The following is a 22,581-nucleotide window of genomic DNA, read 5'->3' on the forward strand; positions in this document are numbered from 1 at the left end:
TAATTGTATATGTTGATGACTTGAATATAATTAGAACTTGTGAAGAGCTTTCAAACTCAATAGAATATCTTAAGAAAGAATTTGAGATGAAAGATCTCGGAAAGACAAAATGTTGCCTTGGTTTATAATTGAGCATTTAGCAGATGGAATATTTATTTATCAATCAACTTATACAGAAAAAAATTTGAAAAGATTTTATATGAACAAAGCACATTCATTAAATATTCCAATGGAAGTCCGTTTATTGGATATAAAGAAAGATATATTTCAACCTCGAGACGATAATGAAGAACTACTTGATCCTGAAGTACCATATCTTAGTGCAATTGGTGCACTTATGTATCTTGCTAATAATACAAGACCAGATATTGCATTTTTAGTAGATTTATTAGCTAGATATACTTCTTCTCCTACAAAAAGACATTGGAATGAAATTAAGCATATACTCCGTTATCTCCGAGGAACAATCTATATGAGTTTATTTTATTTAAATAAATCAAATTTTGATCTAGTTGATTATGCAGATTCTGGATATTTATTTGATCCACACAAAACTAGATCTCAGACAGATTATCTGTTCACGTGCGAAGGAACTATTATATCATGGTAATCGGCGAAACAGACCATAACAATCACTTCCTCTAATTATGCTGAAATTCTTGCAATTCACAAGGCTAGTCGAGAATGTGTATGACTAAGATCAATGACTCAACAAATTCGTGAAACATGTGGCTTGTCTTCTAATAAAAATCTTCCAACAATATCATACGAAGACGACACAGCTTACATAGCCCAATCAAAGGAGGATATATTAAAGGAGATAGAACAAAGCATATTTCACTTGAAGCTTTTCTACACTCATGATCTCAAAGAAAATGGCGACATCACTATGCAACAAACTTGTTCGAAGGATAACTTGGCAGACTTATTTACAAAGGCATTACCTAGGGTTGGCAACGGGGTCGGGGCGGGGTAGGGGGCGTCCCCCATCTCCGGCCCCGTGGGGGAAATTCTCCCCCATCCTTATCCCCATCCCTGCCTTCGGGCAGGGATTTCCAGTCGGGGAATCGAGGTCCCCATGGGGCCCCTTCCCCGTTTCCCTGGGGATTTCCTTACTAATTTCCCGTGGGGAATCTCCAACTAACAAATCAGGGTTATGGCATTCAATCTCATATTGCAAGAAATCCAATAATTTCTGAGGGCACTAGCATGAGCAAAAATGGTGGAAAAGTCTACTATTTGAAAGATAGTAAAACGACCCGAAATCCTAGGAGCTAATCCAAAATCACCCACTCGATTGACAGACATAGCTTTTATAGCTGCTTTATCTGCCTGAAGTCATGTAAACTAGACCGAATCGCAAGAATAGTGCTACTAAGCTTTGAAAGGTACTCATTACTGGCTTAGAGGTTAGAATGTTAGAGAGGGGATTTCTATCCCATCCTTATTCTATCTTTGCTTTATTTACTGCTTACAGATATAATTTCTCGGACGAGGTTTTAGGATTGGATTACTAACTAAAAGTCTGCTTATAGGGTTAGCTTACTACGCAGGGTATACTGGACTAGCCGGTTTGTAAGCAGCAATACAACAGGAATATGATGTGAGGCTTCGCCGAATGTGATTGTTACTTTTCTATATATAGCTGAAATAAACCTTCTTTTGAAAGGGAGAAAAAGGGATTTGCGAAGAGCATCACCTTACGATGTTCATGACCAATTGGATCCTGATGTACTAGTAGGTACCAGAGGAGATGCTTACTTTTAGGCATTAGTCTATTTTCGCGAGTCAGAAAGCCTGATCCGTGCGTGGATCCTTCTTTGGACTTATCAACGCTTCTTCGAGAATGGTTTTTCCCTCAATTTAAAAGTAGGTTCCGTGAGTCCAAAGACAGGACTCTGCTAAGTGGTAACATGATGTATAGAGTCTGAAGTGTGACTTGAACCTACTTTGCCAAGAGAAGATCTCGAAGGGAAAAACAGATGGCAGAAAACATCGAGATGCACTAAGCCAACCTATATCTTGAAAGAAAAATGCAGGAAAGGAAAATGAAATATGAAAGAAAAAAGATGCTTTGGGAATGTGAGATACGCGGATGGGGAGTCCATATCCCCGCTTTTAATCAACATAACTAGACTCGTGCCATAGAGATACTGATACATATGGATAGAAATCGATCTATGAATGGGGGATGCGGAGCAATAGGTCGAATTACTATATAAAGAAGAGTTGTAAACTATTGGACTTCTTGTTCGAGTAGAAGATTTTGGTTTTTCTCGGTCCTTCTGCCTTTCTTTCCCATGACGACTAGGAACAGGCAAATAAAAAATTTCACTTCGAATTCCGGACCTTAACATCCTGTTGCTCATGGTGTTTCACGATTAGTATTGGAAATGAACGGAGAAGTGGTGGAACGTGCAGAACCACATATTGGATTACTCCAGTGCGACACGAAGCTGCTGACGTCGGGTCGTATACCTGCAATGTCAGGCTAGCAAATCAGAGTTTATGGATGATTTGATTTCCCGCGGGGATTCCCCTTTTTTAAAATTAAAATTGTATTTAAATTTTGATTAAAATTTGGGCTTGACTTTTGGGCTTAGATTTAGAATTTAGATATTTAATATTGGGCTCCACAACACTATAAGTCTATACGTTATAAACATACATATAAATAAGTTATTTTATATATATGCATAAAATATTAAAAATATAAAATATCATCAAATTAGGGTCGGGGATTAATCGGTCGGGGTCGGGGCAGGGATACCGTCCCATCCCTGCCCCGTCCTCGGATGGGGCCCCGAAAAAATTTCCCCGGTTTGACCCCATCCTCGGTCAAATTGGGTATTTCCTGTCCCGATTGGGGTGGGGGTCCCCGTGAGGAATTTTGCCAACCCTAGCATTACCAACCGCAACTTTTGAAAAATTGGTGCACAACATTGGAATACGACGACTCAGAGATCTTAAGCGATGTTTTCATGAGAGGGAGTAAATATATTGTATTCTTTTAAGAGTATATATTATATGAAATATGTACTTTTTTCCTTCACTAAAGGTTTTTCCCCATTAGATTTTTCCTAATAATGTTTTAACAAGACATATTTCATATATATGTGTGTGGGTATCTAAGGGAGAATATTATAAATATTATAAGAATAGATAGATGTCTATTGCTTAGTGTCCTAAAAGCCATGTGTCTTCATGTTGCTTATTCATGCTTGATGTCCATATAAGACCACATCATACTTACCACTTTGCCTATCAATAGTGGCATTTGGTGGATCTTAAAATCACACAAATTGGTGAAAAATCCACTTCAAATTTCTACCAAATTTTTATAATTTTAGTTATTTTATTTTACTATTTCATTATATTTATTTATTTATTATTATATTTTATTATAATATATTTTCTCCATATCCATTGTGCTCCTTATTTTGTGTGGACAAAAGTAAATAAGTTGCAAAAGTCCAAAATTCAAGAATGAAGCAAAGAGGTGAATATATTTTCATGCATTGTATTGTAGCTTTTGTCAAGTTGCAACTTTCGACGTAAAGAGGCCTCTGAATGAGAATGACTTGGAAAAAGACTCAACTTTCAACTTTCAATCTCATTCACACAATAACTTTGCAGCAATAATTCACAAGAATAATTGGTTTTGGTTAAAGGCTTCATCATCATCATCATCTTCCTTTTTCTAACTTTACAACCAAACTCAATCTGCAACAACAAGCAAGAAGAGAAAATGGATTTTTTTTTACTATATACATTATACAAAATCTCCTTATGAACATAGCTTAGGCAATGATTTCACTTGACAATGACTTGAAGCCACTCTAGATTTCAAAATCTTTCTCATTTGGGTCTGCATTTTTATACATAGTTTCTCCAATTCCAACACTCTCCATTGCATTCCTTCCAAATGAACTTTGACTCTCTCATTATCAGCAGGAAGATCAAATTTTCCATGATACAGCACAATTTGTTCTGAGGATTTGTCTTCTTTTTCATTCCTGCTTATGCCTTCTGTGAGATTGTGAGGCCAGTTTATCAGGGATTTTGAGTAGTTTATGTTCTGAAGTAAGTTTTCGGCCTCAGGTTGTGGACTTTCCGGGCTCGGTGGAATAGATCTAGATGGGAATTTTGGGTTCTTAGAGAAATTAATGCAAACTTCGTAGGAGAGCTTTTTATGGTTCAGTGCAGAACATATTTTCTCCTTTTCCTCTTCTGACATTCCTGCATGCATCTACCAAAAACCAGATTTAACAACTTCACAACTTTAGTTCTAAGATTGTTGGTGTCAATCAAACTACAACTTTAGACAAATATGAGCTAAAAGAGAACATTAAACAGCACATGTATTTCCAAGCAGATGAAAAGATCAAAAAGTCAGATAAAATGGGGAACTTTTTGAAGGGATCAAGTGACTACCTCAAAGTACAGGTCTATGGCATAGTACATTTCATCATAGGACTTCCTGGCGGAGTCGGGAATGACATTTGCAAGAGCGAGGAACTTCGACGACTTAAGACATGGGTCTGGTGCTACCTCTGCCATGTATGAATCCATCAAGTTAGCAGCTTTACTTAATTGAGATGGAGATGCTTGATTGATTCCTCCTGATAAAAATGCCTTAAACAGTCTCAAAACAAGGTTGACGTCATATAAGTAGTTTGCTCCACATGGGGAAGGCACAAGCAAATTGTCTAGTGTAGCATGACCCAACTTTGAACCAATCATGGCCTCTAATCTACTCTTGCTGCCTTTATTTATGTTCAAGCCTAAGGAAACTCGTAGAATGTCGAACAAAGCCTTCAGAGATAGCACATTTTCATCGAGAGTGTCAAGCATATCGATGACAGATTCTATTACTCTCCTTTTTACATCTGAAGCTGCAGTAAGGAACTTAGATTTCTGGAAATGAATAAGGAATTTGCTTAAAAGAACATGATCAAATTCGTGCAAGATCATGGATTGTACAAACATTTCAAGACATTCAGTGCTAAAGAACAATAGATCCTCAAACCACCAAGTCGTGGAACTAGAATTTGTCTTTAAGCTTTCAGTGCTTTTGCTGTCACAAGATGACCGAAATCTGGAACTATTAACGGATGAAGTAGATGAGCTCACTCCATCAGCCAAACCGATCTTTTGGCTAAGCAAATCCATGCATTTCTTGAGCATAATTGACGAGTTTGTTAATGAAGGTGATTCTTGACATTGCTTCAGAGTAATCAACAGTTCTGACCACGTCCAGTACTTGATCTCCTCAAAAGATTTCTTGGTTTGTACAAGATCAACGAACCGAGAAGCAGTCTTCTCCATAATTCTGCAGCCTAATGCAAGAAATACAAGCTTGATAGAGTTAATTACTTCCAAGGTGTGACGACTATGGAAAAGTTTTTAAATGAACTGAAACTTTCTCCTTAGAGAAAGTCATGGAATATCACCTTTCAACAGCCTGTTTCACCTCTTAAACTGGCAGTGGCATCCAGCCTGAATATGAAGCATTAATCGTCTGTAAGCCATGTAACAAACAAGTTCATAACCGATCAATAAGAAAGAAAGAAAGTACACTGCCTTTAAGTTATGTAAGAAACAACTAAAGCATATAAACAAACAGACATTACACTGTTCGTCCACAGAAGATATGGAAATCATAAGAGAACCGACTTTCATGAGTAAGATATCCAAAAAAAACCCCACCCAAAAGGGCAGAAGTTCTTCTCTAATGAAACTTTATTACAAACATAGAATGAAATAAATAAACAAGTCATTGAACAATGAACACAATAAATTGAAACAAACAAAAAGGTGGAGTTAGAACTGTGAAATATCCAGCAAAGCAGAAAGAGAAGTGTGAAGGGTCGTTGTTAGCAATAAATTGCAAGCAAATAGCAATAGCAAATAACCAAGAAACATATCCCTAATCATCAACGCAAACAAAACCAATGAATGCCATATAATACTCATCAGAAGGCAATGACCAGTGTAAAGTATAACAAATGAACAGTGCTTGGTTAATTCAATTCCAAGACAAAAAAGCATTAAATGAAAGAAAGAATAGTTTGTAAACAAAAGAAAATGAATGGTCACGAGAAGTAACCTGAAGTAGAAGAACAAAGAAAAGTGGGCATGACCCACATCAATACTGGCCGAAAGGGGGAAGAAGAAAAGTCAATGGAGGAAGAAGAGCAAAAATGAAGAGAAGCCCAAATGGGGTTTGTGAAAATTGCATCAATGGAGGAAGAAGAGCAAAAATGAAGAGAACCCCAAATGGGGTTGGTGAAAATTGGAACAAGAAAAGTGAGAACAGAGAGGGTTGTGATTTGGGGTTAGGGGGAGAAGGGTGAGAAGAGGGTTTGAAATGGATGGATGATGAAAGAGGGAATGCGACAGAGAAATTTGACAGTGGGAGGCAGAGCAACAAGAACAAGAAGAATATTTTGTTTTGTTAGCGAGACAGAAGAACAGGGTACGATCAAAAGAATTCCTCGATGGGCGATGACAATGGCAAAAGAGGGGACAAAAAGGAGGAATTAGAACCATCGTTTTGCTAGATGACTCGAACCTCAAGCTGACATTCCTGCAAAAGGCAAAATTATTCTTCATCATTCTTGTATTATTACAAAATTACAATGCATTTGTTAACTCTCTTCTACTAATTTTGTAGTTAGCAAGAAGATGGTTTATAAAGTTGGATTTTTTTTTGGGACAATAGAGATAGAAGATTCGAATCACATACTCCTTATCATTAATAATAGTTATTTATATTTATTTTGATAATAATACTTCATAAATAGTTATTTTAATAAAAATCTCAGTTGAGGATTTGATTACAATATAAGATTAAATTATAATTATAAATTATAAAGACTAAATTCTAACTTTTTTTTCAAATCACATCAACCAAATTTACAATTGAATGTGATAATAATTTAAATAGATTGGGAGTTCAATTTTACAAATCTGTTGATAAAATATTGATGTAGATAAAGGAAACTTATCAAGATTATTTGAATCAACAATTAATTTATTTCTATGTTTAATAATCTTATTAATAGTATTTTCTATTCATATTGTGATTAATAAACTACTTTTGAGTTTTATAAATATTTATAAAAGATATCGATGTCGAATACTCCCATTTATAGATATATAGATAGTTTTTTTTTTTTTAATAAAGTATTAGAAGTTGAAGGATCAGTAGACACGTCCAAATATCTTAACTAAATTGATACATCTTTAATACCTTTATCATGTCTTAAAAATATTTTAATCTATCGATTAGAGCAGGGAAATGTGAAAAAACCTTTGGAGTTTGAATGTATCAACCAAAACAAAACTTTGTTTGGAGCGTGCATGCATTAGAGACCCACAAGAGCAAATATTTATGGAAGAAAAATTAATGATAATGATTAATGACTATTACCTAAAGTGAAGGAACACATTAGAAATACAAATCTATGTTTTTTGGGCATGCAAAAGCACCCAAAAAGATATGGAAAAAATAGTTTCCACCACTAACTTGTTTGACCACCAACTACACTTTGCTTCTCTTTTTAGGGGCTCATTAACCCTATGTTTAAATTCAAAAGATGATTTTAAATCCTCCAACTTGAAATCTGAGAAATAATTTTAAATTAATTAATTTTTTTGGAATAAGAAAAATTAAAATGAATGTATTTAAAATTGTGTTTGAAATGTAATTGAATTAAGAAAAAAAAGTTAAGAATTTACTATATAGACTTTTAACCATGATGTATTAATTAAAAATTAGAATATGACAAGGTTAATTAATTAATGAAATCCTATAAAATATGAGCATTCTAGTTAGGATTTTTTTAAAAAAAGTAAAAACAAATTTTGAAATCACTTTGAATTTTGAAGTCATTATCTTTCCTTTCGTAACAAACAATGGAATTCATTTGACATTCATTGTGAATTGAAGTCCCTCAAAATCATGAATTCTAAACAAGCTATAAAACTTTAGTCACATAGAGTTGAGGATATTTACATTGATAGTGACAACAATTTAGACGGAATGTAACTCAAACTTGATTGAACTAACAAAGAAAATGCACATGGGCCTATTTTAGTGGGTTTGAGAGTTCGTTGAGAAAATGAATGTTCATGTTGATTAGGGAAGATCTTGATTTTATCATGCTTATTAGCCCACGGGGTCCTATCTCCCGACCTATCAATGATGGAAATTTTGAATGTTTGAAATCTCCTTACAACAACTCCTTTAAAATCAATTATGATATCATGTTTAGTTTGAACCTTATTGGATTTTAAGTCATCACATCATTCAAAAATTCAGTTACAAAACTACGCTATCAAGGTAAAAATTCTATATTTATTAGAAGAATTTTGGACTTTAATGTCGGTTTTAAACTGACATTAAAGCCTTTTAATGAAATTTGCAACCGACATTAAAGCCCTTTATTGTCGGTTGCAATTGAAGCCCAAGAATCAAATGAAGCCCTTTAAACCGACATTGAAGTCCAGAATCTGTCTGTTTTATCAATTATTGTCCATTTTTTAAATGTTGTTGTCGAATCCATTTTTTTTGGTAAAAAAGTATAACATGACACATCATCATCAAACACTGTGGTTATGACATATTATTTATGTATGGATTGCAAATCTATTACATTTAATCTACAAATTCTGCTATAAAATTATAATTTAAAAGGTTGTACAATAATTCAGCCCTTGAAAACACAAATTACAAGTAATACAAACATTATGAGTTCACTGTCCCTCTCCACTTGGTAAGTATGGATCCCTCCATAATTCTTCTTGAACAGAACCCCCAACTTCAGCAGTGTCTGGTTATAGACATCTTTGTCTGACCACAGTTGTTCAAAGGATCACAAACAAAAAAGGTTTAAGACAAAGGATTGAGAGTGAAAATGTGATCAGAATTCATATTCAACTAACCGTGTTTATTGGGAATGTGTATAAATGGTACATTCAAGGAAAAATTCTTGTAGTGAATGTGTTGGATCTAGAGTTCCCCAAGAAAAAGCATAAAGAAGTTACAATACCAAATCTTTACTCTTTTATTGGGCCAGTAGAACTTGTCGAGACTATTGTGTTGTATTATTACAATGTATGAATCCATCATTTATTAGTGCGCACACATTTCCTTGATTTTGTATAAACTATTGGTGGGTTTGGATTGTTTCAACAATTGAATGTCAAATATTTGTTGACGACAAACAAACATATTAAATGAAAGGCCTCGTTGGAGGATTCTTTTTTAGCCCAAAGAGCAACGATCTATTGCTCATTGTTTACCACGTCAGCCTAGAAAAACTAACATTTAATGACTCGTCCAATAATCATTAGATTTTTCTAAAATGATAAGTTTCTATATTTTTATATTCACTACCTACCATATTTTAAAAAATTCAGCCAAAATTTTAAAACTAAACACAAAGTTTTTTGTTTCTATAGTTTATCTAGAAATTTTAAGATAGATTGAAAATTATAATAGATAAACTTAAGAGAAATAATTATATATTTAAAAAAACTGAGACGAAATCGTTATGAAACATAGCTTAAGATGTTTTGGTTGATTGATTCTTAGGCGTTCTTAATTTTAATGTATCTCCAAAATCTTAAGTCGAAATTCTCGTTTAGATTTTAAAAAGAAAATTCACTTTTTTAGAAAAGAAATGATGTAATTATATATAATTTATAATTTTAGTTGTAATATATATTGCAAACGTCGATATGTCCGAGTGGTTAAGGAGACAGACTCGAAATCTGTTGGGCTTTGCCTGCGCAGGTTCGAATCCTGCTGTCGACGATTTTTTTGTTCAGGGAATGGAGTTAGCGATAATTATATACTTTCTTCTTTGATGGATTAAACATTAATTTATTTTTAGAAGGAACAATAATTTTCTGTTATATTTTGTAGTTTTATGTTTTCAACCGTATTTTAGTTTTGAACTTTCAAAAATATAATTTTTAATTCCCTCACTTAATTTTAGGTTAAATTACAAGCCTATTAATTTTTAAGTAAGAACCTATTTAATTAATCCTTGAATTATAAAATACTAATGAGTTATTGATCCATTAAGATTTTTAAATTTATAAAATGTACCACAAATTTTAATTTGTGTGTTTAATAAGTTTATGTGCTTTTACTTTTGTATTTAGTAAGGTCTCGAACCAATCAATTTTTTTAAAAAAAAAAAACTCACAAAACACATATTTCATGTGTTAGAATTCATATTTAGATTTAATTAGAAAAAATAAAGGAAAAAAAAAGTAAACTTTATGCCTAATAGATGTAATGAATTCATATTTCATCTATTGGAAATAAAATTTAAAGATAAATATTATACACTTTAAATTTCATGATTAAAAGGCTGATAAAAATGGGATGGGTGATTCGTGACTCGTAGATCTTTTATATGTTAGATTTAAGTGCATTGAAGATGGATGGCCAATCAAATCGCTTGAAGGTAAGGTCAAACAAATTCAAGGCATTTCAACAAATCTCCACTTTGACTTGAATTCTCTCCCAGATAACAGATGTACCAAATGCAACATAAATCAATATCGCCAGACGTACCCAGACTTCTCCCTCCTGCCTCAAAGTGTCCCACAAAAGGGACCACTAACAATTCAAAACATTCAGCAAGTCCAAACAATGTTGGAACTTGCCTTGTGGAACCAGTTTGGTGAACATATCAGCAGGGTTATCGGCAGTACCAATTTTCATCACTTTAACTCTCTGCTTACCTCTTAAGAAGTGATATCTTACATCTATGTGTTTAGTCCTCTCATGATGAACTTGATCCTTGGCTAGGCATATTGCACTCAAACTATCACAATATACAATAGCTTGGTCATGATGCAAACCAAGATCACCAACTAACCCCCTCAGCCATATTCCCTCTTTAGCAGCTTCAGTCAAGGCCATGTACTCTGCTTTAGTAGTAGACAAAGTGATTGTAGGCTGTAAGGTTGCCTTCCAATTAACAACAGAACCACCCAGAGTGAACACATAGCCAGTCATAGACCTCCTACTGTCAACATCTCCAACATAGTCAGAATCAGAATAATTCGTCACCAAACACTCTGTGCAATTCCCATAAACAAGACCAACATCAGATGTATCTTTAAGGTAACGAAAAATCCTTTTAATGGCTTACCAATGCTCCTTCCCAGGTTGACCCATGAACCTGCTGACAACACTAACAACATGGGCAAGATCAGGCCTAGTACAGACCATAGTATACATCAAACTTCCCACTGAACTAGCATAAGGAACTCGAGACATGTACTCCTCCTTAGCTTCAGACTATGGTGAAAACTCAGATGACAAACGAACATTTACAACACTAGGAATATCTATAGGCTTAGCTAATGACATACCAAACCTGGACAATATTTTATGAATATATCCTTTTTGTGACAAGAAGAGCTTATTCTTACCTCTGTCCCTATAAATCTTCATACCCAGAATTTTCTGAGCAGCACCCAAATCCTTTATATCAAACTCAACACTAAGAAGATTCTTCAATTTCAGAATATCATACTTGGACTTTGCAGATATGAGCATATCATCTACATATAAAAGTAAATAAATCATCGAACCATCATCAACTTTGTTGTGATATACACAACAATCATATGGACTCCTGTTATAGCTAAGTCCAATCATATAGCTGTCAAATCGTTTATACCATTGCCTTGGAGACTGCTTTAACCCATACAAAGATTTCTTCAACTTGCAAACATAATCTTCTTTACCTGGACACTAGACTCATATAGTTGGGTCATATATATCTCTTCCTCCAACTCTCCATGTAAGAAAGTTGTCTTCACATTTAGTTGTTCAAGTTCCAAATTTTGATGTGCTACTATAGCTAGTAACACCCTGATAGAAGTATGTCTGACTATTGGTGAGAAGATCTAATTATAATCAACTTCTTCCCTTTGTGTGAACCCACTAGCAACAACTCGAGCTTTATATTTAATGCCCTCTGAAGGTGATATTCCCTCCTTTTTCTTGAAGACCCATTTACAAGTGACAATTTTTCTCTCCTTAGGTCATTTAACTAATTCCCAAGTCTGATTTTTGTTAAGAGATTCCATCTCATCCCCATAGCAGCAAGCCATTTAACAGACTCACCACATGACACAGCTTCTCTATAGGTGGAGGGCTCATGAGGATCCACCTCTTCAGCAACCTGCAACACAAAAGTAACCATATCTTCAAAACCATACCTCACAGGAGGTCCAACACCAACTCTTCTAACTCTATCACGAGCTATGCTCGGTTGATCTACTCATGCAAAGTAACTTCTAACATTCTAGGCACATTAATTTCTGGTTACACATCAGTTTCTGTAGTAACGTGTTGATCTTCTCCACCTTGATGTTGTAATTCATTCACAGCTGAATTGAATTGCATCTCCACCTGTTTATCAATATTACTACTTTCTCCCACATCAGTAGACGTCACAAAAGACTTTACAGTTGAGTTAAGCATGGAATTTTCATCAAATATCACAGTCCTACTAAGTATGACTCTATTCTCAGAAGGTGACCAGATTCTATATCCCTTAACTCTATCCCTAAAACCCATAAATATAACCTTTCTAGCTCTCGGTTCTAATTTACCCTCATTAACATGATAGTAGATAGTACCACCAAAAACTTTTAATAAAGAATAATTTACAGGCTTACCAGATCACACCTCGTAAGGTGTTTTATAATCAATAGCTGTGTGAGGTCCACGATTGATCAGATAACATGATGTATTCACTGTTTCTGCCCAAAACTTTCTAGCCAACCCTGCATTAGAGAGCATACATCTTTCTCTCTCCAACAACGTCTGATTCATACGTTCTGCAATCCCATTTTGCTATGGAGTATTTCTAACAGTATGATGACGAACAATTCCCTCAGCTTTACAGAACTCATTAAATTCAGATCCATAGAATTTCAGACCATTATCAGTTCGCAGCCTTTTGATCTTCTTCCCAGTTTGATTTTCAATCAATATCTTCCACTGCTTGAAATTCTTGAAGGCTTCACTTTTATATTTCATCATAAAAACCCAAGTCATTCTTGAGTAATCATCAATTATAGCAAAAATACCTACTGCCTCCAATAGATTCAACTTTGGAAGGTCCCCAACAGTCTGAATGAATATAATCAAGTGTCCCTTTTGTACGATGAACACCTCTTGGAAACTTGCTACGATGAAGCTTCCCAAATACACAATGTTCACAAAATTCAAAATCCTGCACCTTATGCCCATATAGAAGATCCCTTTTATATAGAATTTGCATATCTTTTTCACTCATATGACTAATTCTCATATGCCATAACTTAGTCATATCATCCTTGTGAACGACCGACGGTGCAACAACAACATAAGCTGTTATTGTGGAACCTAATAGAAAGTACAGTGTTCCACGCTTTATGCCTTTCAGAACTACTTCAGAACCCTTATAGACATACATTGCTCCACCTTTACCTTCAAAACTGTAACTCTTGCTATCGAGTACACTAAAGGATATTAAACTCTTCTTCATTAGTGGAACATGCCTAACCTCTTTTAAAGAGTAGAAGGTGCCATTATGTGTTCGTATCTTGACTGAGTCGATTCCAACTATCTTGCACACAGCACCATTAGCCATGCTAACATTCCCTCCATCTATTTGCTGATAGGTTGAGAACCACACTCTATTTGGGCACATATGATAAGATGCCCCAGAATCAAGAACCCACACATCATTAGAATGTGACTGTTCATTCACAACTAAAGCTAGATCTCCTTCAGAATCGATCTCAACTTCTTCAGAATCAATCTCAACTTATGCAACAGAGGTGGATTCGTCCATTTTGTCACTCTTTTCCTTATTTTCCTGATTCCTTTTTTATCTTAGGACATTCGATTTTCTAGTGCCCCTTTTCTTTCCAGTAGTTACAAATATCATCTGATCTAGAACCCTTTGACTTCGAAGACCTTTTATTCTGGTTCGACTTCTGCTTACCAGAATTCCTATGTCCCTTGCTTCCTGTAGCAGCTAACCCAGATGCCTGACTTTCTGTAACTGAACTTCCTGCATTCTGACAGTCATCTCTCATAAGCAACGTGGACTTTGTATCTTCTAAGGTTAGAGTTTCTTTCCCTCCAATATACAAGTCAACGAAAGTCTCATAAGACGGCGACAAAGATGTCAATAGAATTAGGGTAGCATCCTCATCATCAACCTTAACCTCTACATTACGTAAATCTAATAAAATTTTATTTAATTGATCAAGATTGTCTCGTAGAGACGTACCTTCCTGCATACGTAGATGATACAAACGTTTCTTCAGAAACAACTTATTGGTTAAAGATTTCATCATGTAAAGACTCTCCAACTTCAACCAAAGACCAGCGGCAGTTTCTTCATCTGCGACCTCGATGATGACGTCATCAACCAAACATAGCATGATCGTTGAATGAGTCTTCTCTTCAAAAGTCTGCCACTTTTCGTCATCCACGGTAGCCTTCTTTGACTTACCCGTCAGCGGCTCCCACAGCGCTTGCTGCTTTAGCAGGAATCGCATCTTGATCTGCCATAAACCAAAACTGTTCCTCCCAGTAAATTTGTCGATCTTTACGTTCATGCCAAACATCTTCAATTTTCAAATAAATGCGGAATTTCGAAAAAAAAAATCCTAACAAGGCTCTGATACCAGTTTGTTGCAAAATCGATAATTAAAGAACACAAAAAGGAATGTAGAGTAGGGAAGATCAACACACAGATATACGTGGTTCACTAACAGTGTGTTAGCTACATCCACGGGCAAAGGGAGAACAATATTATTTGAGAGAATGTTTTCAAAATTACATCAAAACGGCGTCTCTAGGGTTAGAGAGTTTATATAGCGCACTACTCTAAACCCTAGGATCAAAATCGTAAATAACTGCAAATAAATAACCCGTACTAGGTTGTTCAAAGCGCCAACAAACAGATTCAAAGCATTTCAACATTTTCCTATGTTAATCACCCTTATTCTTGTAATTTTATGGCTCACTCGCTTGCTCACGCTATTTTTAATTATTTAAGTATCCTACATTCTTCTTCTGTTCGAGAAGCGTATAAGGTTTGTTAGGACTAAAGAGTCTTATTATCTAGATTGGTTCACTTTTTCTCCCTGAGGATTGTTTTCTTAGAAAAAAAAATCATGACTAAATAAAACTTTAGAAATTTATTGGACACCAACCTAAAACTTCTTTTAATTATTTTATTTTACACGACATTTTTAAAAATAATAATAATAATAATAATAAACAAAGAAAAGCAAAGTCAAGGGACGGAGAATATAGGAGGTCCACTGGGAATAAACAGTAAAGTCAGTAAATATGTCTTCTTTTATTGGATCCGATCCCGTGACATTCCTTTTTTCTGAGACCTGGAAAACGCCGCCGCCCCACGACGGCAACATTTCATATCCACCGTCGGCGTCGGCGACACAAAATCCCAGACACAGCTGAGCCAAATTTGAATTTTAAATTGCACCTCTACAGAAAGACATTTGGAATTTTTTTTGTCTTCCTATCTTCTGTTTCAATCAGTTTTGACCGATTCTCTTCCTTCCTGCCAAATTTAAGAGAAATACTGTCTTGATCGATTTATACTTTAGTTTCTATTTTGTGTTTTCATTTTCAAATTTGAGTTTTAATTTAGGGCTTCTTTTATGACGGTTTGAATTTTAGTTTTCTATCCAATTTCTCATCTTTTTCGTTTTTTCTTCAAAAATATTTAAATTTATAATCCAATTATGAAAACAAAAACATGTTAAAGTTTTTAAAAATATGGATGCTTATAAACTTATTTTTAAAAAATCAAATGGTTGTAGTTTAAAGAAATCAAGTGTAACATATTTAGTCACCACTTTCTAAATTTATTTGAAAGGTAAATGATATGAATTAAAGTTAAAACATATATATGTATTTTTTTATTCGACGGTTTTTAAATATAGAAAAATGAATTAATTTATTTACAAACATAGCAAAATATCACTAATGTATCTATCAATGACACATAATGATATTTTGTTATATTTAAAAATATTTCTAACAATATTATCATTTGAAACGATTACTCTTTTTTTTTCTAATGAGTCGATAGAGATTTTTTTTATATATAAATATATGGACTAAAAATATCCAATTTCATACTTTACCAAGTAATTAAAAATTAAATTTAAATCTCAAGAACTAACATTTCATATTTTTTGACCTCTAAAGACTTGTTAAAACTAAATTCAATATGTAAGACTAAGACTCCATTAGTTTTTAAGTTTTGAGATTTTGAGATTTAAGCTTAATAAAATCAAGTTCTACCTATGGGAGCACCTTTGTTTTGCTATCAACAATATATCAATATTCTAAAAAACGAATGTCACAAGATTTAAAAACTTAAATTGTTAAGAATTCTACGTTGGAAAAACTAAGGGGACTCACACTCTTTATAACATAAATGGGTTACTCTTTTTATTGCCAATTGATTTTGAGATGAAACTTCATACTATCAAACATAAATAATAATAATAATAATCATTAAAAAAATAATTTTGTTTTCTGTAATTTTACCAAAAATTCAAAAGTTTTCTTAAGAAAGGTTAAACTTATACATAAACATAAATTTCAAAAATAAAAAATTAAATGTGAAAATATTCTTAAATAGGGTGTAGAAGTACTTGTTTTGAAAAGTCAGTGCAACAAAGTACGTCATACATTTTGATTAAAGTGAATATAAAAAAAAAGGATCAATGATTATTATAAACTTATTAGGAAAAGGTATTAGCAAAATATAAGGGATCCTTTATTTTGCGGACATCCTAGATTCCTCTAGACCATGTGGATTATCGTGTTTGTTTTGCAGTATTGTGAGATGTCCCGACATCTGAAAATTCTCGAATCCTCATAAAACATGAGTTTTCCAGATTCCCGAGTTGAAGACATCCCTATTTTCCATTTTTTTAATTTATATTATTATATATATAATAAAATATATATATATATTATCATTTGCATTATATAATTAAAATAAATATTGTCAACCATGTATTCATATATTTTTAGTTATATCATAATTCTTATTATTTTTTTGCAATATATTCAAGTTTAAATTTAAAATCTTAAATTATGATATATTATTTTGTTGAGAAAAATAATATATAAAAATAATATAAATTGTATTAATTTTAAAAGAAATTCAAATCGATAAAAACAAATATGTTATATAAGTTCCAATTATATCAAATTAATTATAAAGTAATAAATAGTTGTAAGGGCATGCTTGGAATTTATGTAAATTTAAGACATTCCCGAATAAAAATAAACATACACAGTTATCAAAATATTCATAAATATATGCAAAAATATTTCTACAAAATAAACATAGTAATTTAAAGATGTCGGACATCTATAATTCTTAATATATATAATTTCGGATACGTACTATTCTAGTTATCTACCTTCCTAAAAATACAAACGACACTTAGTGTAGGAAAGGAACATTTTGAAGATGGAAAGAAAATATGGTATAGTGTGTTTTTAAGGCTAAAACAAGCTGTAATTAGGTCAAAAGTCAAAATATAAAATTGTCCATTCAACATAAAGCTAAGAAAAACACAAAAGAAAATATTCTTGTCTAATATATATATATATATTATGTACATGTGTGTGTATATATAATCTCTTAGTTTAAATTTAAAATAAGAAAAAATTATCTAGAGGCACTGTTACAATATGATTGACAACATTAAAATAGTGTGGCACGTATATATAAGAGAAACTACAAAAATACTTCGAATTTGTTCGATTAATATCCAACCATTCTTGTTGATTTTTTTTTCTTCTGAAATGAGCCAACCAAACCAAACTAGAGACCTATGAAAAGCTGTTGTAGCCTTTTGAGACAAAGAAAACACACTGCTCCTAAAGATTTCCCCTAAGATCACTGGACCACTAAAACCCAAAACCAAAATCCAATAAATATTGAACAATTAATTATAAAATAAATTCAAGCCATGTCACCAATTTCATCATCAGTAACCCAAGCTGTGACAAACACTGAATTATGACCCTTCCACGTCAGCACCAATGCATCTTCTTCCCTCTTCATTCCCCATCCACTGGCCTGCTCTGCCAGCAAGGCTTTCACCTCATCTGCCACATCATCACAAAACGGTACGTTTAAGTATCCACCATTCCTCATTCTCTCCAAAACCTTCACACAACTTTCCAATCTCTCCGCCCTTTGGTTTCCTTCAAATCCAATAATATTCTCAATTCGTTGTCCAATATCAGCCTCGTACTCGAGCCTCTGCATGCTATCTTTCGACAAGAAAGTTTCGAGCGCGTCGAACGGTATCCAAAAATAGTTAAAACACGTCGTAATTCTCGAGGCGAGACTCGAGTCAGTCATGTCGGAATCTTCGTCAACCACGATCATTATTCGTGGGTTGAGACTTTTTGTCTTGTTAATGAAGTCGTCTTTGGAGGAGTCGTGGTTCGAGACGTATCGAAGCCAGTGTTGGCAATTTATGACCAATGCCTCATCATCTTGGAGATTTAAACTTGAAGGATCAATTGAGATGTTATTATTATGGTTATAAGGAAAGAGATTGAATTGAAATGGGATGTTTTTGGAACTGGCAAATTTGGTTAAACAAAGGCCAATTTGGTGGGTGGGGATATTGAGTAAAGGAGGAACGGGTGGTCTAAAAGAAGGGACAGTGATACGAAGGGAAGGAGGGCCTTGTGGTCTTTTGGATAAGGCATCTATGAGAGTTGGCCATTGCATACAATGAGAAATGCTAAAATCTAATATATGAACTTTTTGGTACCTTTGAATTGCTTTGTAAATAGCAATATTTGCTGCACAAAACCCAAACCGATGCCATGGAATCACATCTACATATCTGTGTGTTTAAACAAAAATATCTAAGTTTAGAGAATAATATTAATGAAAGGTTAAATTTGGTAATAGATTACAGGATTAAACTTCCGAGCTTAATATGGCCAACATGAGCATATCTACTCAACTGATGCAAAACATATATTCTTGATCGAGAATTCGCACATGGGTTGAACTCAACTCAGAAAAAATGCTTTTGAGTTTAATTATATAGTTTAATATGATATCAGAGTATGTATAGGAGATTCTATCTATATTAATATGAAGTCTATATTAACATGAATTATAAGTGTTAAACTTTATACTATTTCTGAAATCCTCAAGTAGAGAGATAGTCTATAAATATAATAACGTCTATACGAGATTAAGGCCAACATGAATAATAATAGCTCCGCAATCAAGTGATCACATTTTTTTCATAAAGGGTTGTGTACGTTTAAATCTTTTCCCACACGTACGTATCACATTATTCTTGTTTTAAAAATATCAAAATTTAAGTATAAACAAGCTTTAATTCTTTAGGTTTAATGGGTAGTTTAATTTTAACATAATAGTAAAAGTAGAAGGACATGTGCATATGTGCTAAAACTCCCTATATCTATCATTCCCTTCTTAAATAACATTTACAGTTTTGGTAATTTTCAAACTTACAAACGACGATAGAACGTTAATAACACAAATAGACAAAAAGAAAAAAATACAAACTATTCATACTATAACGTATCAACTTAATTTTTGAGCTCATATGATTCTCACCTGGCAAGGTCAGTCACGGACATCAACCTCGACTCAACACGCGTACTACTTCCATTAAAATCCATCGGTATCGGAGTCGGAGTCGGAGACGGAGACGGACAAACCCTAGAGGCCCTAGAAATCAAAGCCCTCAAAAACCAAGAAGTGAGGCGTTGATTAGGGTCCCCAACCGGGGAGGCGACGTTATTAAGAACCCACATAACTTGCTGAGCCAAAGTCACATCGTGGCTCTCAAGAGCACTGCCACAGTGAACCAAAAGCTTCTCAATACACCCACCGTCTAGGCTTCCAAGGCACCCCTTCAACGCACCACAAACAGAATTATGAGCCCTATTCAAAATCGTTGAATTATGCACTGAAATTGAACTCGTTTTCCCCCTCAATTCTGCTCTCATTTTTTCAATGAAGAAAAAAAATAAGAAGATAATTATTGCACTTTATAAATTTACATCTCAGATTTTAGAGAGAGAAGTGGGGGTTTATGTTTCCTGTTACATATATATATGGAGATTTTTGGTTTTGTTTATGTAAATTATTATCCATATTTATTCTCACCAATAATGGCTTCCACATGTATACAACGATAACCATGTTGATAACATATAGTGGATATTATTGTCCCTTTTATTTTTTTCCCCCATTTTTGTCTATATGAATGAAAATTGTAATATTTTTTCTTTTTTAATTTCTCTCTTCTTCATTATACATCTTTGTTAGTGTGTATCTAACAAAAATTTATTTAATTTTGGATTGTTTTCAAATAAAGGAAAGTTAATCGATTTATTTATAAATATAGTAAAATATCATTATCAATCTATAATAGACCACGATAAACATTTATCATCACTGATAGACATAACATTTTGCTGTACTTAACAATATTTTCAATAATTTTATCTTTTAAAATAATTACCTTTAATATTAGAAGTTAGGATATAATACTACTAAAAATATTGAAGTTAGGATATAGTATTTGAATATTTTGATATTACAAACAACAAAACTCAAATAATATACAAATAATAGAGACTTTGTTACACTATACTTTTTTAAAAGTAACCATCAAATAATATACAAACAAATTTAATTTCAATTTATCTTAATTTTTTCAAAATATAGGGACTATAAACTTGTCTATTTACCTCTTTTTTTTTTTTTTTTTTTTTTTTTTTTTTTTTTTCTTTCAATACATTTAGAGAAAGAGAAGAAGAAATCGGAGAAGGAGAGAAAAAAAGTGTAACAAAGTCTATTGTTTGTAAAAGTCTCCAGGTATAAATAACAATAGAGACTTTGTTATACTTTTTAAAAATTGTGCTTGTTTTCTCTTAATTTTTTACAACGGCTTTTATCATTCTGAGTAAAAGAGTTGGATTCTTAGCTAAATTCTAAAAACAAGAACACATATTTTAAAAACTACGTTTTTTTAGTCTTTCAAAACTTAATTTGATTTTAAAAATCATTAGTAAAAAGTAGACAATAAAACAAAGAAACTTAAAGAAGAAAAAGATATTTTTATACTTAATTTTTAAAAATCAAATGATTATGAAATAAGAACTTAGTTAATATATCATTTACTCTATCATCAATTCATACAATTACTTAATTTTGTTGAACTTGTGTGAGATTTTAGCCACTCTTTACAGCTTAATTTGATTTAGTAATTGCTTTATTTACAAAAACTAATATTTAATAGGTGCAAGAGATCACTATTATGAATGACTTTGAAATTGGATAATTAATATGGCCAACCTTATTAATTGTTGAATAAAAGGGTAAAGAGTAGGTTAAGAAGCTGTCTTAGCCGGCCACTCTTTTGTCTAATTTTTGCTTAAGGAATGTGTTTAGACAAAGAAATATTAATTATTTTAATTAATCTTTTGCTTTGTTATTTGGTTTTTTTACTATTTTTTTTCTTTTTTTTTTTGTATATTATTTGATGGCTACTTTTCATTCCCTATCTTTCCACATACGTAAATACACGTAAGATAAATTTGGTTGGTCTTTGGATTGTTGTGTCCCATGTGATGCCACAACTCAAGACAAATAAGAAGACAACTTAGCCTATTTCACTACACTCACTCCCTTACTTTCACTCTCTTGGATTCTATACAGTTTATCATTAATCCTTTTTCTTCAAACAATTTTGTTTAATTCATCACATAACTATACTCTAATTAAGTACGTTCAGGTTCATTTATTTACGTGTAATTCATCCAAATGCTCAATCACACATTATCATGTGACAAAAAGGAGATACATGAAGATAGATGGAGTTTGGACTGCAAACCAGCTATTACTATAGTCTAACTTATAGACTATGGTCACTTGATCATATATATGTTGTGTATCCATGCCTACAAGGAAAAGTCGAAGAATTTTTCTAGAGTAGTTGCGCCCAATATTTAGACCAATATACGTACACTTGAACTTTTTCTATATCTGATGAGGTCTATAAAATTTCAAGTATTCTGCCTATGTATTTTCTGAACTAAATCTTTATTTTGGCTTCTAAATTTTGGGGAAAAGAAAATAGTTTGGTCTCTAAAATTTTAAAATATCTATTTTATTTTTTGACTTTTAGATTTGTTTGATTTCAATAGTCTTTGAATTTTCTAATTTGCTCGATTTTAGTGAAATCCTATAACTTCCAATAGCATAAAACTAAACATAACCCACGTTAGATGAATGAGTATAAATTTAATGTCAATCTTTTGTCCTTTATCGTTTGTGTTACTTAAAGTTTTAAGTTGGTTTATCTACTCTTTTAACCTATGAACTTTAAATTCCTTTATTTTACTATAATTATAGCCACAAACTAATCTAAGAATTTGGATAATATATATATGTATATACACCGATATTCCCC

General features: G+C 33.0%; 2 protein-coding genes and 1 non-coding gene across 5 annotated transcripts; 1 reads left to right on the forward strand and 2 right to left on the reverse strand.

Annotated features, from left to right (window-relative positions):
- Positions 1-3,581: 3,581 nt before the first annotated feature.
- Positions 3,582-6,645, reverse strand: LOC120078670 (BTB/POZ domain-containing protein At3g22104-like). Of its 3 annotated transcripts, none has more exons than XM_039032968.1 (4): positions 6,110-6,645; positions 5,454-5,521; positions 4,435-5,339; positions 3,582-4,249 (listed from the first exon to the last, which is right to left on the reverse strand). In XM_039032968.1, exons 3-4 carry the CDS (start codon positions 5,326-5,328, stop codon positions 3,788-3,790), a joined length of 1,356 nt encoding a protein of 451 aa, XP_038888896.1. In that variant the 5' UTR covers positions 5,329-5,339; positions 5,454-5,521; positions 6,110-6,645; the 3' UTR covers positions 3,582-3,787. The 3 variants fall into 3 exon arrangements, with proteins under 3 accessions (XP_038888896.1, XP_038888895.1, XP_038888894.1); XM_039032967.1 differs by lacking the exon at positions 6,110-6,645 and adding an exon at positions 5,634-6,063; XM_039032966.1 differs by lacking the exon at positions 6,110-6,645 and adding an exon at positions 5,629-6,063.
- A 3,096-nt stretch (positions 6,646-9,741) lies between these two features.
- On the forward strand, positions 9,742-9,823 carry TRNAS-CGA. The gene has a single exon. It is a non-coding gene; the product is annotated as a tRNA-Ser (tRNA).
- A 7,947-nt stretch (positions 9,824-17,770) lies between these two features.
- LOC120078104 (scarecrow-like protein 32) lies at positions 17,771-20,217 on the reverse strand. Its single transcript, XM_039032320.1, has 2 exons — positions 19,716-20,217; positions 17,771-18,963 (listed from the first exon to the last, which is right to left on the reverse strand). The coding sequence occupies exons 1-2, from the start codon at positions 20,108-20,110 to the stop codon at positions 18,063-18,065; spliced, it is 1,296 nt and encodes a 431-aa protein (XP_038888248.1). The 5' UTR covers positions 20,111-20,217; the 3' UTR covers positions 17,771-18,062.
- Between the last annotated feature and the right edge of the window lie 2,364 nt (positions 20,218-22,581).

Source organism: Benincasa hispida, chromosome 5 (assembly GCF_009727055.1).
Source record: "Benincasa hispida cultivar B227 chromosome 5, ASM972705v1, whole genome shotgun sequence".
Classification (NCBI taxonomy): Eukaryota; Viridiplantae; Streptophyta; class Magnoliopsida; order Cucurbitales; family Cucurbitaceae; genus Benincasa; species Benincasa hispida.

Excerpts from the sequence above, each read along its gene's own strand:
- LOC120078670 (XM_039032968.1), bottom strand. The coding sequence starts at position 5,328 with ATGGAGAAGACTGCTTCTCGGTTCGTTGATCTTGTACAAACCAAGAAA. Across the intron at positions 4,250-4,434 it reads CCATAGACCTGTACTTTGAG|ATGCATGCAGGAATGTCAGA; the intron begins GTAGTCACTTGA and ends GGTTTTTGGTAG.
- LOC120078104 (XM_039032320.1), bottom strand. The coding sequence starts at position 20,110 with ATGAGAGCAGAATTGAGGGGGAAAACGAGTTCAATTTCAGTGCATAAT. Across the intron at positions 18,964-19,715 it reads TCCGTGACTGACCTTGCCAG|ATATGTAGATGTGATTCCAT; the intron begins GTGAGAATCATA and ends TTAAACACACAG.